The 13538-nt window shown below is 48.5% G+C and overlaps 1 protein-coding gene across 1 annotated transcript in view; it reads right to left on the bottom strand.

The window, feature by feature from the left end:
* The window catches only part of IQCA1 (IQ motif containing with AAA domain 1), a 96693-nt gene extending 86511 nt beyond the window's left edge, over positions 1-10182 (bottom strand). The window contains exon 1 of the mRNA XM_040070228.1: positions 10052-10182. Within this exon, the coding sequence (XP_039926162.1) occupies positions 10052-10062 (11 nt within the window). The 5' untranslated portion in view covers positions 10063-10182. The remainder of the gene's footprint in view (positions 1-10051) is intronic.
* Between the last annotated feature and the right edge of the window lie 3356 nt (positions 10183-13538).

Here is a 13538-nt window from a genome sequence, read left to right on the forward strand (position 1 = left end):
AAATGTCTGGTGGCTATGGGATTATGTGGCACGGAAGCTGTCACCTCAGGCCACCTCCATTTCCAGGAGCAATAATGCTGCTCACTTGGTAGTTTTGGTAGGAATAGGTGGGGTTCTGATGTGAGCATGGACTGGCTGCCAGTGGCTTTCCAAGGGAAAAGCAGATCAGAATATCCTGGGGGATCAGCCTAAATGAGCAAGAAACAAGCAATGAGGTTTTTATTCAGAGAAGAGCTCAAACAGCAGGTTTGTCAAGGAAAGGTGTTAATAACACCTATGGCAGTGAAGACACTTTTAGGTCCTGTTCTGCTTTGCCAGACGGAGACTCTTGGCAGTGATAAGTGTTAAAAAATCCTACATCTTTAAAAATGCCTCTCCAGGAACAGAGCAAGGAATTCCTTCTGCACTGAGACTTGGTTGTGTTGGGAGAAAACCAGTTCATTCCCATTGTCATGCTGAGGGGAAAACAGTGGCCATGGAGACAGGGATAGCTGACTTGCTCCTTAATCCTAGGAACGAAGGCCATTGGCCTCAGTGGTGCAATCTAGACCCATCCATGTGCTGAACTAAGCTGCTATTCCGAGAGCTTCTCAAAGAGGGATGAGGACAGCAAAAGGCCCTGCCTTTGTTAGATGAGCTTTGAGAGCAGAGTGTTGGTGTATTTATCCTGACCAGAAAGCTCGACAGATGTTAGCATTGTTTGTGCATGACAATAAATGCTGGAGTTCTGTGAGCTGATCTTATCATTCCCAGTCCTGGAGGTCAGAGTGACCCAAGGCTTGTGCTGGAGGAGGGACGGGTGGGGTGGGACAGGACAAACTCCAGCCCTCGAGTGCCCCGAGCGCGGAGTACCCTGCACACCCTGTGTGGTGACGGGGCTGTGGGACCCCCCTGCCCTCAGCAAAAACACCAGCAACCCAAACCCCACTACTGAATTTACCCCATTAATGTTTTAAAGGGTGTATTATGCTCTTCAGCTGACCTGGATTTCTGCAGGATGCAGCTGGCCTTGCTTTTCCTAATGCTTCTGCAGCCCACCCAGGTCTTTCCACTTCCTTTTTTTTCCTGCTTCATTTACATCCCATTGCACCACCCGTATCAGTCAATTGCAGCAATTAACCCAGGTGCAGGAGATAAACAGAATAAACCCGGCAGAGGGGAGAAGATGGGGACAAGCAAGGCCAGCGTGGGTTGGAGCTGGGACACGGAAGGATGTGAGGCACGTGGGTTTTCCAGTGCAGGAGGAAACGGCGTGGTGCTGTATGTACTTTGTACGATTTCTCACAGATAGCCGAGACGTTGGCAGCCTTTGAGGAAGCCCAGCCCTGTGGGGTGTCCCCAAAGCCATCCAGCTGATTTATGAGCTCTGGGGGTCCTGGGGCTGGAGCCCTTCCCGTGCGGGTTACCGCACAGAGATGCCGGACTGCGCCGCACCGAGAAGCGACCGTCCGCTCGGATTGACAATAATCTCCCTCTTTGCCTCCTCTGAGTGAGGAATGTCAAGTGGTTCCTCCTGCTGAGGCAGCTAATATCTAGTTTCTTTTAATATTGGGAATGGCTTGTGGAGGGAGGAGGGGGGCTGGAGCACCGCAGCCCTTCGGAGGACGTTACCGTGAGGCACTGCAGATAGCACGTAATTGCTTCCATAAAGCATTAGTTTATCAGATAAGCACCGGCATGATTGCAGGCACGGTTGCCACGGGTCAGATGTTAAGACTATGGATGTTATGGGATGATTGTGGCTTTTGCAACAGCGACATTTCGGGTAAATGAGGGCAAGAGAAAGAACGGGCCCCCTGGAAAATGAAGTTCTGAAGGAAAAGGTTGATGTGAAAGGGATAAATTTGTAGCTGTGGCCCTGTGTACATGCCGTGTTCAGAGTGACTGGCACCTTGCGGGACCCGACTCCCAAGTTTCTTAGGCATGGGGACATCAGATACTGGGTAACAGGACAGGGCAAGCAGAAATCTGGTTTGAGTGTTGCATTGCTTCACCCTGATTAAAAACTAGAGGACACATCCCCAAAATAGGATTAAAATGGTTATTTCAGGTTTTACTGGTGCCCAAATTCGAGCCCCTCTGGGCTGGTCTGAAGGATGAGATATGCCTGGTGTTTAGAGCTCCTTTTGGAGGACTCAGCAGAGCTGCTGTGAAGCAGAGGAGCCCTTCAGCTTTAGAGACAAACCTGCTCAGGGGTAGTCAGGAGGAGTAACTTCAAGGTTAGGCCTTAAAAGCAAAGGAGAACACTGCCTCTCCTTGCCTGTGGATCAGACAGTGTGTGATCCCTAAGTCCCTATTGGAATTTTTGCCTATTTGCTCGGTGTCCCTTTGCATTAAGTTGTGAACTCCCTCCAAATTGCTTCCACGCTCTGCAGGGGGAGGACAGCGTAGCCTTGAATGCGCTGGGTTTTTATTTACTGTTACTGGTCCACTCTGTAGGCTCATTTCTGTTCTGAGCTCTGTTTGTGCCCAAGGATATTCCATCAGATTTAGGTTGGATTAGAGCCTCTAACTCACCTATTAGTGCAGGTAATTAGCAGGACTGAGCCTAACTTTGCTATTCAAGGCTTAAGAAAATAAAACCCTGGAAAAGAAAGCTGTCTCTTGATCTCTCTGTGCATATAGCATGGTAAATAACACTACAAATTGTCATAGCAACTCCCAAATAGGGGTGTTATCGGGAAAATAAGCAATGCTGTAATGGGATGAGGAAGAAGCACATCAAGTGACTGAACTCCAGAGACCCCAGAGCGATTTCTGGCAGCTCACAGCTTGGAGGGAAGGCCAGAGCTTTAACTGCTCACTGATGTCCCTTCACTCCCACAAAGTAGAAACAGAGTCTAAAACATGGGCTTAAGAAGTTTCTTTTGCCCCACAGCCTGATTGCCAGTTCAAACCGCACTTTTATTGCTCAAAAATAAAGCCTGCTCTCCTTATTTAGAGAAAAGCTTAACAACATAGTTTTTTTTTTCTCCTGCTGAAGTTACAAAGAGATGTTTAAAATCCTGCCAAATTGTACATGCCTTGTTTTAGTACTGTAGGGCCCTCTAACTCTGCATGTTTGCTTGACCCATCTCTCCTAACACTTGGAAAAGCTTGTTGGGTTTGAGTCCAGCTGAGGTGAGCCTGCTCACTGATGTTGGACTGGTTTGAAGGCATAAGCATGCCCTTCTTGGAAGGGTTTGTGCTGAGCGTGCAAACTGTCCCTCAGGCCCCTCCTGAGCCAGGAGAAGAAGCTGGCATCGGTGGGGTTACCTTTGTGTGGCTTTTTTTCTTCCCCCCAGAGCATCTCTGTGCTTCACTCACTGCCAAAGGCAACACTATTCCTGTTATTCCAGGACATGGCACAGTTTGTCTCTGGATTTGTGTATGGGCTCAACCCTGCCTTCTGTGACGGTTTTTCTGGGCTGCCCTCGGGAATATCTCCTGCTTTCCCATGCTACACGTGCAGTAGTGCAGTGCTGGGTGGGTCTCCCTGGTTCATCCTGATGGATGGAAGGAGGTGGAAGGAAAAACATTTGACTCTGACTCCGGCTTTCCTCACCTCATTTGGAAACTCCTGTGTGATTAAAGGAGTGCTAAACTGTGTGTGTTAAAACACTGCTGAAGGAACCACTGCAAACCCACCTTGTATTTCTCTCTCAAAAACAAGACTGGGCCGTGCCGGGGGCTGGAGAAAGTGCCACGGGGTTTGGGATGTGGAGCAGGGCTCAAGGAGCCTGGCACGGAACACAGGGGCAGCGGTGACGGAGCAGAGGGGACTGAGATGTGGGGCTGGTGACAAGGAAGGGCACGCAGGGGCCACTCCTCGGGGTCCCCTTGCCACACTCGGAGCCTGACAGGTCAGGCATTGTGCTAAACCCTGGGCAAACACGGGGGAGGGAAACCCGGCCCTGCAGCCTCTGGAAAATAAAGAAACAAGAGACAAAGGTTGGGAGGGGAAAGTGAGGCCCTGAGAGGAAAAAGGGGTTTTGATGCTGCTGCCTTTTTTTTTTTTTTTTTTTTTTTTTCCTTTTTTTTTCTTTCTTTCCCCTTCTCACTTTCTAAAAATCACCAGGCTTAGGATGACTGCTGGGAGATGCAGGTCAGCAGTTGCCTGTTCCCTCACAGGTACGGTGTGGTGGTAACATTATAGGAGGAGCCCCCTCTTTTCTCTTTTGTCTTACTATAGGCAAACTTTTTTTTGTGCTGGAGAGGTGCAGGCAGAATCAGAGATCAGTGTGACCTTACGACACAACCTGTCTGAGTTCAGGAAGTGTTTAGACAATGCTCTCAGGCACCGGGGGGATTCTTGGGGTGTCCTGTGCAGGGTCAGGAATTGGATCGATGGCTCTGGGCGGTCCCTTCCAACTCACCACTGATTCTGTGAACCAAATGAACTGAAATGTTGTTGGAATGAATTGCTGATTTCAAAGCCTGCAGTCTGGGGCAGTTCAGGCTCATGAGCCTGTTTAAGCCTGCCTTGCTCCTAAAATAAGATTAGTCTCACAATTATGCCAAACTTCTCAGCTGGTGGTGAATGTGACTCTGCCAGTGACTTTTTAAGCAGGCTTGCTCCAGCCACGATGTTTTACAGAGCTGGAAGCATTTGGGGGAAAATAAAGGATAAACCTCAGTAGGCTTTGGTTGTGACAAGAGAAGAAAACACACAGCCTGCTGGCATTGTTAACGTGAACAGCTCTGTGCTTCTGTCATCTCCAATTTCAGTCCTGGGTACTATGACAGAAAGTGAAGGGGGGATAAAAGATTTGTGTGGCAGAAACGTAATGGGAAACCACAGGGAAGGCAAGGAACCAGCTTCATGGAGCAGCAGCAGCAGCAACACACCTCAGCAGGTCTCAAGCACCTGCTCCAGCCAAACTCACAAGGCTGGCAGGAAAAAAAAACAAACAACTGTTTTCTTGTAGATTTCTGACAAACACCCCTGTTTTCCTACGTGGCAAAGCAGTTAAGGTGTGGGAAATGCTGTTTTGGGCTGCCAAACGCTCCAAAGGCTGTCCTCCTGTCCCGCTGGCTGCGGCTCCTGCCTGGGCTGGGGGCTGCCCTTCCCTCTGGGGTCAGCAGGAAAATCGTGCCCTGGGCTGATCCCACAATGTGGGCAGCAGGAAAGGGGGAATTCTGCCCCTCTGCCCTGCTCAGCTGAGACTCCACCTGCAGAGCTGCCTCCAGCCCTGGTGCCCAGCACAGGGAGGAGCTGGAGCAGCTGGAAACAGTCCAGATGAGGCACCGGGATGAGCAGAGTGATGGGGCAGCTCTGCTGTGGGGAAAGGCTGGGAGAATTGGGAATACTGGAGAAGAGAAGCTTTGGGGTGACCTAACTGCAGCCTTCCAGCCCTTGAAGGGACCTGCAGGGAAGATGGAGAGAGACTATTGATAAGGGACTGGAGGGACAGGACAAGGGGGAATGGAATGGCTTCCCGCTGCGAGAGGGCAGGGTTAGATGGGATATTGGGAAGAAATTTGTCCCTATGAGGGTGCTGAGGCCCTGTCATAGGGTGCCCAGAGAAGCTGTAGCTGCCCCTGGATCCCTGGAAGTGTCCAAGGCCAGGTTGGATGGGACTTAGAGCAGCCTGGGATGGTGGAAGGTGTCCCTGCCCATGGCAGGGCGTGGAAGGAGATGGGCTTTAAGTCCTTTCCCATCCCAAACTATTCTGTGTTACATGAACAGCAGCCTCCCCCACTTTGCAAGCACAATCTTTCCTTCCAAGCAGTATTTGCCTATAACACAGTTTACTGCTTCTGACAACAAAGTTTATTTCAGCATTAACCTTCCAGTGTAATTTTTTTCCTTTTACCCCTCTCTTCCTTAGAAAAGGAAGGGACAAATTCCCATCCAGACGCCTACAATTCCATGCATAAAGGGCTGTGTCTGCTGCTCTAGCCCTGCCAGGAGCAGGAGGCTTTAAGCTCAAAGCTGACACCATCTACTCAGTTTCGTCAAAACTGGGGCCTTTTCTTTCCCTGTTTTCCAGCACAAGTGCTGCTGGGATATTTCCACTGACAATGCTTTTTCCCAGAGGAGAACACTGAACGAGTAATACACAAGATCTTTCCCTACCTGCTCATTAAGGATGAAGGGAGGCACAGGAGGGAGTTGCAGCTTTGAGTCTTAGCTGTGATCAATTTGATCCTGTCTCTGATTTCCTGCTTTAACATAAGCAAGATGATGTGCTAATGCTCACCAGGGGTGGAAAGAGGGGCAAAGATGAATCTGTGACTGCTTGGGAGATGTATGAGAGAGAACATGCAAGGAATGCCCAGGAGGAAGCTAATAATTGTGGCGTTTGGAGGAATTTGAAGAATATGGCCTGGAGCCAGACGCTGAAGAGGGGATAAAAAGAAATATTCAACAATGGCCCAATGGCTGAATGAGGCTGGGGCCCCGTGGGAAGAAAATAGGATGTGATCACAGCATCAGAAACTGCATCGTAATGCAGCCACAGAACGTGGCAGGGAGAGCAGAGGGGATTGGAAGTTGCACTGACATTTTTTCACATTTGGGTTTTGCAACCTTAGTTTTCTTCAGCTGAGTCTTGGAGATGTGATATAAAACACAGAGCTCTGCTTTGGTTGTTCCTGTTGGAAGCAGGAAGGGAGACGCTCAGGATCTTGTCTTAGATCAATATTTTACCAGTGAATTAATATAAATTCTGTTTGTGACACAAGATTAAATTTTAAAGCGCTTTGATTGTTTAAAGCTCCTTGGTGGCAGTGGCAAATATCTTGTAGCTGGTTAAAACCTGGCAGGAGTGGTAGCAGTGCCAAGACTCGGCTTTGAACGTGTCTGGGCTAGGGCTGTTGGGGGCAAGGTAAGAACTCACTGGTCAGGATCCCACGGGTCAAGGAGAGGCTAAACAAATCCATAAAAGATGAGGAAACACAGCAGGAAAACATAAATGCAGCAGCATCTCTGTGAATCTCCAGTGTCTGGAACAGAAGGTACGTCTGCATGCAAATGCTGGGCCTGAGTGCTTTGGGAAGTGAGATACTCCAGCACTTTTTAATCACCCTGCACTTAATGGCTCTGTTCCCTCCCGTGTGCTGAGACTGTCCCTAGAAAACGCCAGGCATGTCTGGACATGCTGACTTTTCCCCTGGCTGGCTGCTGGACTTAGTGACCCTAAGAGAACATTACTGCTCTCTGAGCACCCTCTCTGCCCTTACATAGAGCTTCCCGAGGCAGTGGAATTAAGTTTTCTGCTTTAGCCCACACCTCTTAGAATCACAGGACCTTGAGGACAGTGAACATGCCTCGGAGCTCAAGGTTTACCTCAAGCTCAAGGAAAGCTGTGTAGCATTTCTGTTTCTGAAGAACCAAAGTTCTTTCTCATAGCTCCCTTTACTTACCGGCTCTTTGCCTCACTACCTTGAGGTAAGGCAGGCTGCTGTAAATCGTTTTTGTCACATGGCATTTAAAATACCTTGGGAACGGCCTCAAGTTTCACCGGGGACGATTTACAGAATAACGGAACCATGGAACGGTTTGGGTTGGAAGGGACCTCAAAGCCCACCTTGTCCCACCCCCTGCCACGGGCAGGGACACCTTCCACTATCCCAGGCTGCTCCAAGCATCTGTGTCCAACCTGGCCTTGGACACTGCCAGGGATCCAGGGGCAGCTCCAGCTGCTCTGGGCACCCTGTGCCAGGACCTCCCCACCCTCCCAGGGAGGAATTTTTCCTTAATATCCAGTCTTTACCTGCCCTTCTGCTCAAAGCCATTCCCCCTTGTCCTATTACTTCACACCTGTATGAAGAGTCCCTCTCCAGGGACTTATAAACCCCATTTAGCTACTGGGAGGATATAGAATAGACTGGATATTAGCAAAAATTTCTTCATGGAAAGAAGAAGGTGGTGGGGCCTCCATCCCTGGATGGATTTAAAAGCCATTTGGATGTGACACCTGGGGACTTGGGTCAGTGGTGGCCTTGGCAGTGATGGGTAAAGGGTTGGCTGTGATGATCTCAGGGGGCTTTTCCAGCCTGAACAACTCTGATTTATGGTACACAGCCAGCATAACCTCACTAGAACCAACCTCGTTAACAGTAGCCTCGGTAACTTATTTGAGATCCAACTCTGACTCGTGTTTAGGAGGGGCTGCATTAGCCCAGCTATAAATTCTGTGCTGTGCACAGCTACAATGTCGTTATAGCAACCTGAGCCAAGGAGCTTCAACACCAAATTGGAGACCCTCACCAGCACCTTGCTCAGAAACAGGACTGGGTATGTGTTTCTGTCATGTGGTGTGGACATATGTTTATATGGATTTGCTGCTCAGTGCTGGCAATGCCATAAGAAATGCTAAAAAGCCCTGTCTCTATTAAAATTAAACGGAGCCAAACCAGTTGAAGAAAAAGTATTTTTTCCAGCTATGCTCAGCTTAATTCCTTTGGTGTTAATCTGGCTCAAATAACAGTGGCCATGATTCAGAGACTGGGTACAAATGACAGATTCTGAGATAACACTGAAGGAGAGGTCAAACACTAATTTTGTGGGTTTTTTTTTCTTTCTTCCTTTATCTCTTTTCTTTTTTTTTTTTTTTTCCCCTTTTTTTCCTTTTCTTTTAAAGAGCACAGTTCAGATGACTCTCCACTACCTTGTGAACCTCACTTAACTGATTCCACAAGTGTTAGGCATGCTTTATACAAGCCCTGCATGGGATCCACCAGGGATGTAACCAAGCTTTCCTCCAACTGGAGGTTGTGCTGGGTCTGTCCTTGGACACAGGCCCCAGACACTCTCTGCCCTGCCCTTGGGGATGCTGTTCTTCACTCCTCTCATCCCACCTTCCTCTCCTGAACCAAGGAGCTGCCTGGCTGGAAAGCAGTGGAGCTTTCACTGGCATCTGGCTGGGGCTGCCAATGTGTGGAGGCAGGAGAGGAGAAAAGAAGGCTGGAGAAAACAATCTCAGGGGAAACCTTACTGCTCTCTGCAGCTGCCTGAAAGGAGGTTGTGGTCAGCTGGAGCACAGCCTCTTTTCCCAGGCAACAAGCACTAGGATAAGAGGAAATGGCCTCAAGCCAAGCCAGGAAGGTTTAGATTGGATATTAGGAAAATATTCTTCACTGAAAAGAGTAGTTAAGCATGGGAACAGGCTGCCCAGGGGAACGCGGAGCCACCATCCCTAGAAATGCCTAGGTGTGGCATTTAATGGTATGTTTTGGGTGTAGGTTGGACTTGGTGATTTTGCAAGTCTTGTCCAACCTTAATAGCTCTATAAAACCCAAGGTGTTGGTGATGAGGAGAGCTGCTCTGGTTCTGAATTTGGGAGGATGTTTTAGAATCTGAGGGAGTTCTACCTGGCAAAAAGCTGGGAGTTTGGAAAGAGGATTCTAGGCAAAAGAAACAGGGGGGTTTTGAGGTTGGCACCACTGATGCCAGAGAAGGGAGACCGTGGAAAAGGTGCCAGGAAAGGCTTTGCTCACAGCCTGCTGGGGCAGCACTTTGGATACGGTCAGGTTTGACTGTGAAGGAGAGGAGCAGAAGGAGGTAGCAAAACCACCCCAAGGTGTTTTCTAATTTTTTTTTTCCCTCATGCATTATTATTCATTGAACTTGAACAAGCCATATCCAGCTTAGAGCTGGGAAAAGAGCCTCCCCAAACTGGGCTGCACTGCTGAAGCTGGCAGCAGCAAACAGCACCACACTGAGGGATAACACCATGGAAGATGCTCCCAGTTCGGCTCCCAGCACTGCAGCGTGGCAATAATAATAGTAACAACAACACTTGCTGAATATGTGAGCTTGGAGTGACGTTTCTAGGGGAATGAGCACAGCTCCTTGCAGGCACTTTGATCCATTGCCGTCATTGCTGTCTGCTTATTGTAAAGCTTTGCGCTGTGCTGAATTACCGGGGAGGGGGGAAACAAGCCACGGCGTGCCAGTTGTGGGCTGTAAGAGAGAGGAACCTTTTGTGCAAAGGGCCTGAGCGGATAATATTAACATTTGCCCGGTTTTCCTGAGGCGAGGCGGCCGCTCTGTGCGGGTCCGCCCGCCTCTTTTCCCCTCTGAGGGGACCCTCGCCCCTCAGCCCCCGCGCCCCGGGGTACTCACTCCTGGGACATGCTGAGCACCGAGAGCCGGACGGACAGCGAGGGCCAGCGAGGGGCACCGAGCCCGGATAACACTGAGCCGACACCCACAGCTCCCTGGAGCCCCGAGGCGGCGAGGCCGAGCCCCGCCGGGCCCGCAGCGACACGGGCCCTGGAGCAAGCGGCGGCCGCGGCGTTACCTTGGACACGGCCTGGGGGGGGGCCGGGCCCTGCCCGCGGCTTCTCCTCCGAGGAAAGGCAGCCTCCGCCTTCCCTCCTGATTTTTTCAACCTTTTTTTTTTTTTTTTTTTTTTTTTTTTTTTTTTTAATTTATTTTTTGGTTTGTGTTGGAAGGGACCTCAAAGCCCATCCAGTGCCACCCCCTGCCATGGGCGGGGACACCTTCCACCATCCCAGGCTGCTTCAAGCCCTGTCCAACCTGGCCTTGGACACTGCCAGGGATCCAGGGGCAGCCACAGCTTCTCTGGGCACCCTGTGCCAGGGCCTCCCCACCCTCAAGGGGAAGAATTACTTCTGTGTATCTGATCTAAATCTCTCCTATTTTACTCTAAAACCATCCCTTGTCGGTATCAGTATCATGGCACTCAGCCCCATAGGGGTTTTTTTGCCCTGAGAGTTTCATTCCCTGCCCTCCCCTCCCTGTTACTTTCATCCCCCCCACAAGTTCCCTTCACCCCCCCTTTCTTTGCCTCATTTTACTTTTCTTCCCTCTGCTTCTTATATGTTCCTTTCACCCTTTCCTTTATTTTCCCCTCTCTTCATGTATTTTTCCTTCCCCCCCCTTCCTGTATTTTCCTATTTTTTCCCTTTTCTCCCCTTTCCAATATTTTCCTACCCCTTTCCTGCACTTTCCCTTCCACCCCCCTCTTTTCTTCCCTTTTCCTATATTTTCTTTTTTCCAGATTTTTTTTTTTTTAAACTTCCTCCTCTCCCTGTTATTTCCTTCTGCCACCAAGGGCTGGTCCCTGTTGCATTCACATTTTTCCACCTTTTTTTTCTTTCTTCTTATTTCTTTCCCCGGGCACCTATTGAGGTGACTTTCTAGTGGTCTTCTATACCCTTTACACTTAAAAAACCAGTTCAGAGGACAGGATTACAGCACAGATTTTTGGGGGAAAATGCACTAATCTACAGAGTTGGTAAGAAGGAAAAAAAAGCAAGAAGTTTGGGACAATGAGTGTTTTGCCGGTGACCATATTTTTTGCTACAAATTTCAGTGTGTCTGCATTCCTTTTCTTTGTTTTTCCCTTTTTTCCCCCCATTTTTCCCCAGCTTACATAATTAGGTGAGACTCTTGGCTATCAAGTTTTTGAAATAAAGATTCTAGCCCCTTCCTCTGGTTTTGGAGGAAAAGCTTGAAAACATGAATCTTGAAGACCATAATAAAAGCATCTAAGGATATTATTTTTCAAGCCATATGATGACTATGCTCGTCACATAATTTCTTTGAGTGTATTGGATCAGTGGGGAATTTTTAGGAGAATTTGTTGCATTTTCTTCATGCTGAGGTTGGAAAATGCTGTAAAATCAGCTTGTAATTTTCAATGTTAATATCAAAGTGGTTCTTCACGCTGAAATGTGACATGGGAAATTTGTCTGTTTCCTTCCAGTGCCTGACCCTCATCCATGTGCAGGTCAGGAAGGTCTCAAAAGCAGTAAGTAACTTGTATTTTTTTTTTTTTAATAAAATATTCCAGTCTTTGCAACAAGAATAGGAACCTTGCATTTTTATTTCCATTAATGCTGGCATGTGTACGCCACTTTTTATGCCAAACTGTGTTTTCTCAGCCAAAAGTTTTACCTGCAAAGTCCCAGCAGCGCTGTCTCCATCACTGTGTGTGGTTTTAAGGGTTTGATTGACCTATTGCATATGTTTGCAATAAAAAAAGTAGGAAGATTTCTGAAGCGATTGAAACGAGAGGACCAAGATGTGGATGTTTACTATTAATCTGAATAATTAATTTCCCCACCTGCCTTCTCCACCCTCCCCCCTTTAAAAAGTTGGAGGAAAGCAAACGTCTTCCTTTTACAAATGGGAAATTAAGCTTCAAAGAAGTGATGTACATGAGAGCATGCAGGGAGGCTGAGGGGATTTTCATTTTCATCGGTTTGTAGCGAACTTGTGAAAAAAATGAGTTGTATTGCTGGGAAAAGTCATGCAGTAAAGTTAATTATGAAATGAGTAGAGTTGATTTTTTTTCTTTTGTTTTCATAGGAAAGGAGCCTGTTTTTGAACTGAAATGGGAGCTGTGTATGACTGAGAGTAGGTAATTGGTTTAGCCTAAGAAAACAGACATTTATAAATGGAGGAAGCGGGGAGCGGGAGATGTTCTGGTTTCCAACAGGTTTCCAGTTGAGTCCTTGAGCTTTTCAGTAATTTGAAGTGAGAGGACACAGGTCTGCCTGGGATGTGATGTCCTCAAAGCTCAGCCTGGAGAAAAGGAGGCTCAGGGGAGACCTTGTGGCTCTGCACAACTCCCTGACAGGAGGGGACAGCTGGGGGGTGGGGTTGGGCTCTGCTCCCAGGGAACAGGGACAGGAGGAGAGGGAACAGCCTCAGGCTGGGACAGGGGAGGCTCAGGTTGGACATCAGGGGAAATTTCTCCATGGAAAAGGTGGTCAGGGGGCTGTCCAGGCAGTGGTGGGGTCCCCATCCTTGGAGGTGTTTAAGGATCTCCTGGATGTGGCACTCTGCTTGGAGTTAGCTAACAAGGTGGGGATTGGTCACAGGTTGGATTTGATAATCTTGGAGGTCTTTTCCAACAAAAATGATCCTTTGATTCTGTGATCACTGCAGACTGAATTGCAGTTGAGGTCCAGCAGACTGCTCATGGTCAGTGAACACCATGAGGCATCTCACTCTTTCCAGTCTGGAATCACACGTCTCTGATAATCCCTGCAGGCACCAAACAGTCTGAGATGTCGAGGTAAGACCAGAGATTAAAGGGATTTGTAGTTGTTATCCCACTCATTGTACATTTTTTGTACAGCATCACTGACCACTTCCTCTTCCAGCTCGTGTTGCATTAAAAACTCAAAGTGTGTTATTTGATCTGTCCAGCAGGAACAGGGGATGGGTTTTATACAGCCTGTGCCTTTTGGCGTCTCTAATTCCTCAGGCTCTTGCAAACATGGGCTTAAAAAGTCCTGCTGCCTTGGAAACTAGGTGCCATCATTTTTCAAAAAGTCTTTTATTATGAGCTTAAGAGGTGACTGTGAGCTTACAAAGGGGGTAAAATGTAAAACTGGAGGGTCTTGTTCCTCTCAACGTGGGTCCCTGGCAAAGAGCTTAGTGCACCTGTCTGTTATTGAGCAGGGCTTAGGGAAAGCAAGCAACGTAATGGGAATAATGTTCTGCCTTTTGCAACTTGTATTTCAAAGCACTTCCAGCAGTCTGGACTGTCCCTCGAGGCATGGGGTGGAAGGTGGAGTGGGTTTTTCATGAGTGTTGCTGGCGCAGAGAGATGCAAAGGGAGAAGCTGTGGGTC

This window comes from Hirundo rustica, chromosome 7, assembly GCF_015227805.2.
Source record: "Hirundo rustica isolate bHirRus1 chromosome 7, bHirRus1.pri.v3, whole genome shotgun sequence".
Taxonomy (NCBI): domain Eukaryota; kingdom Metazoa; phylum Chordata; class Aves; order Passeriformes; family Hirundinidae; genus Hirundo; species Hirundo rustica.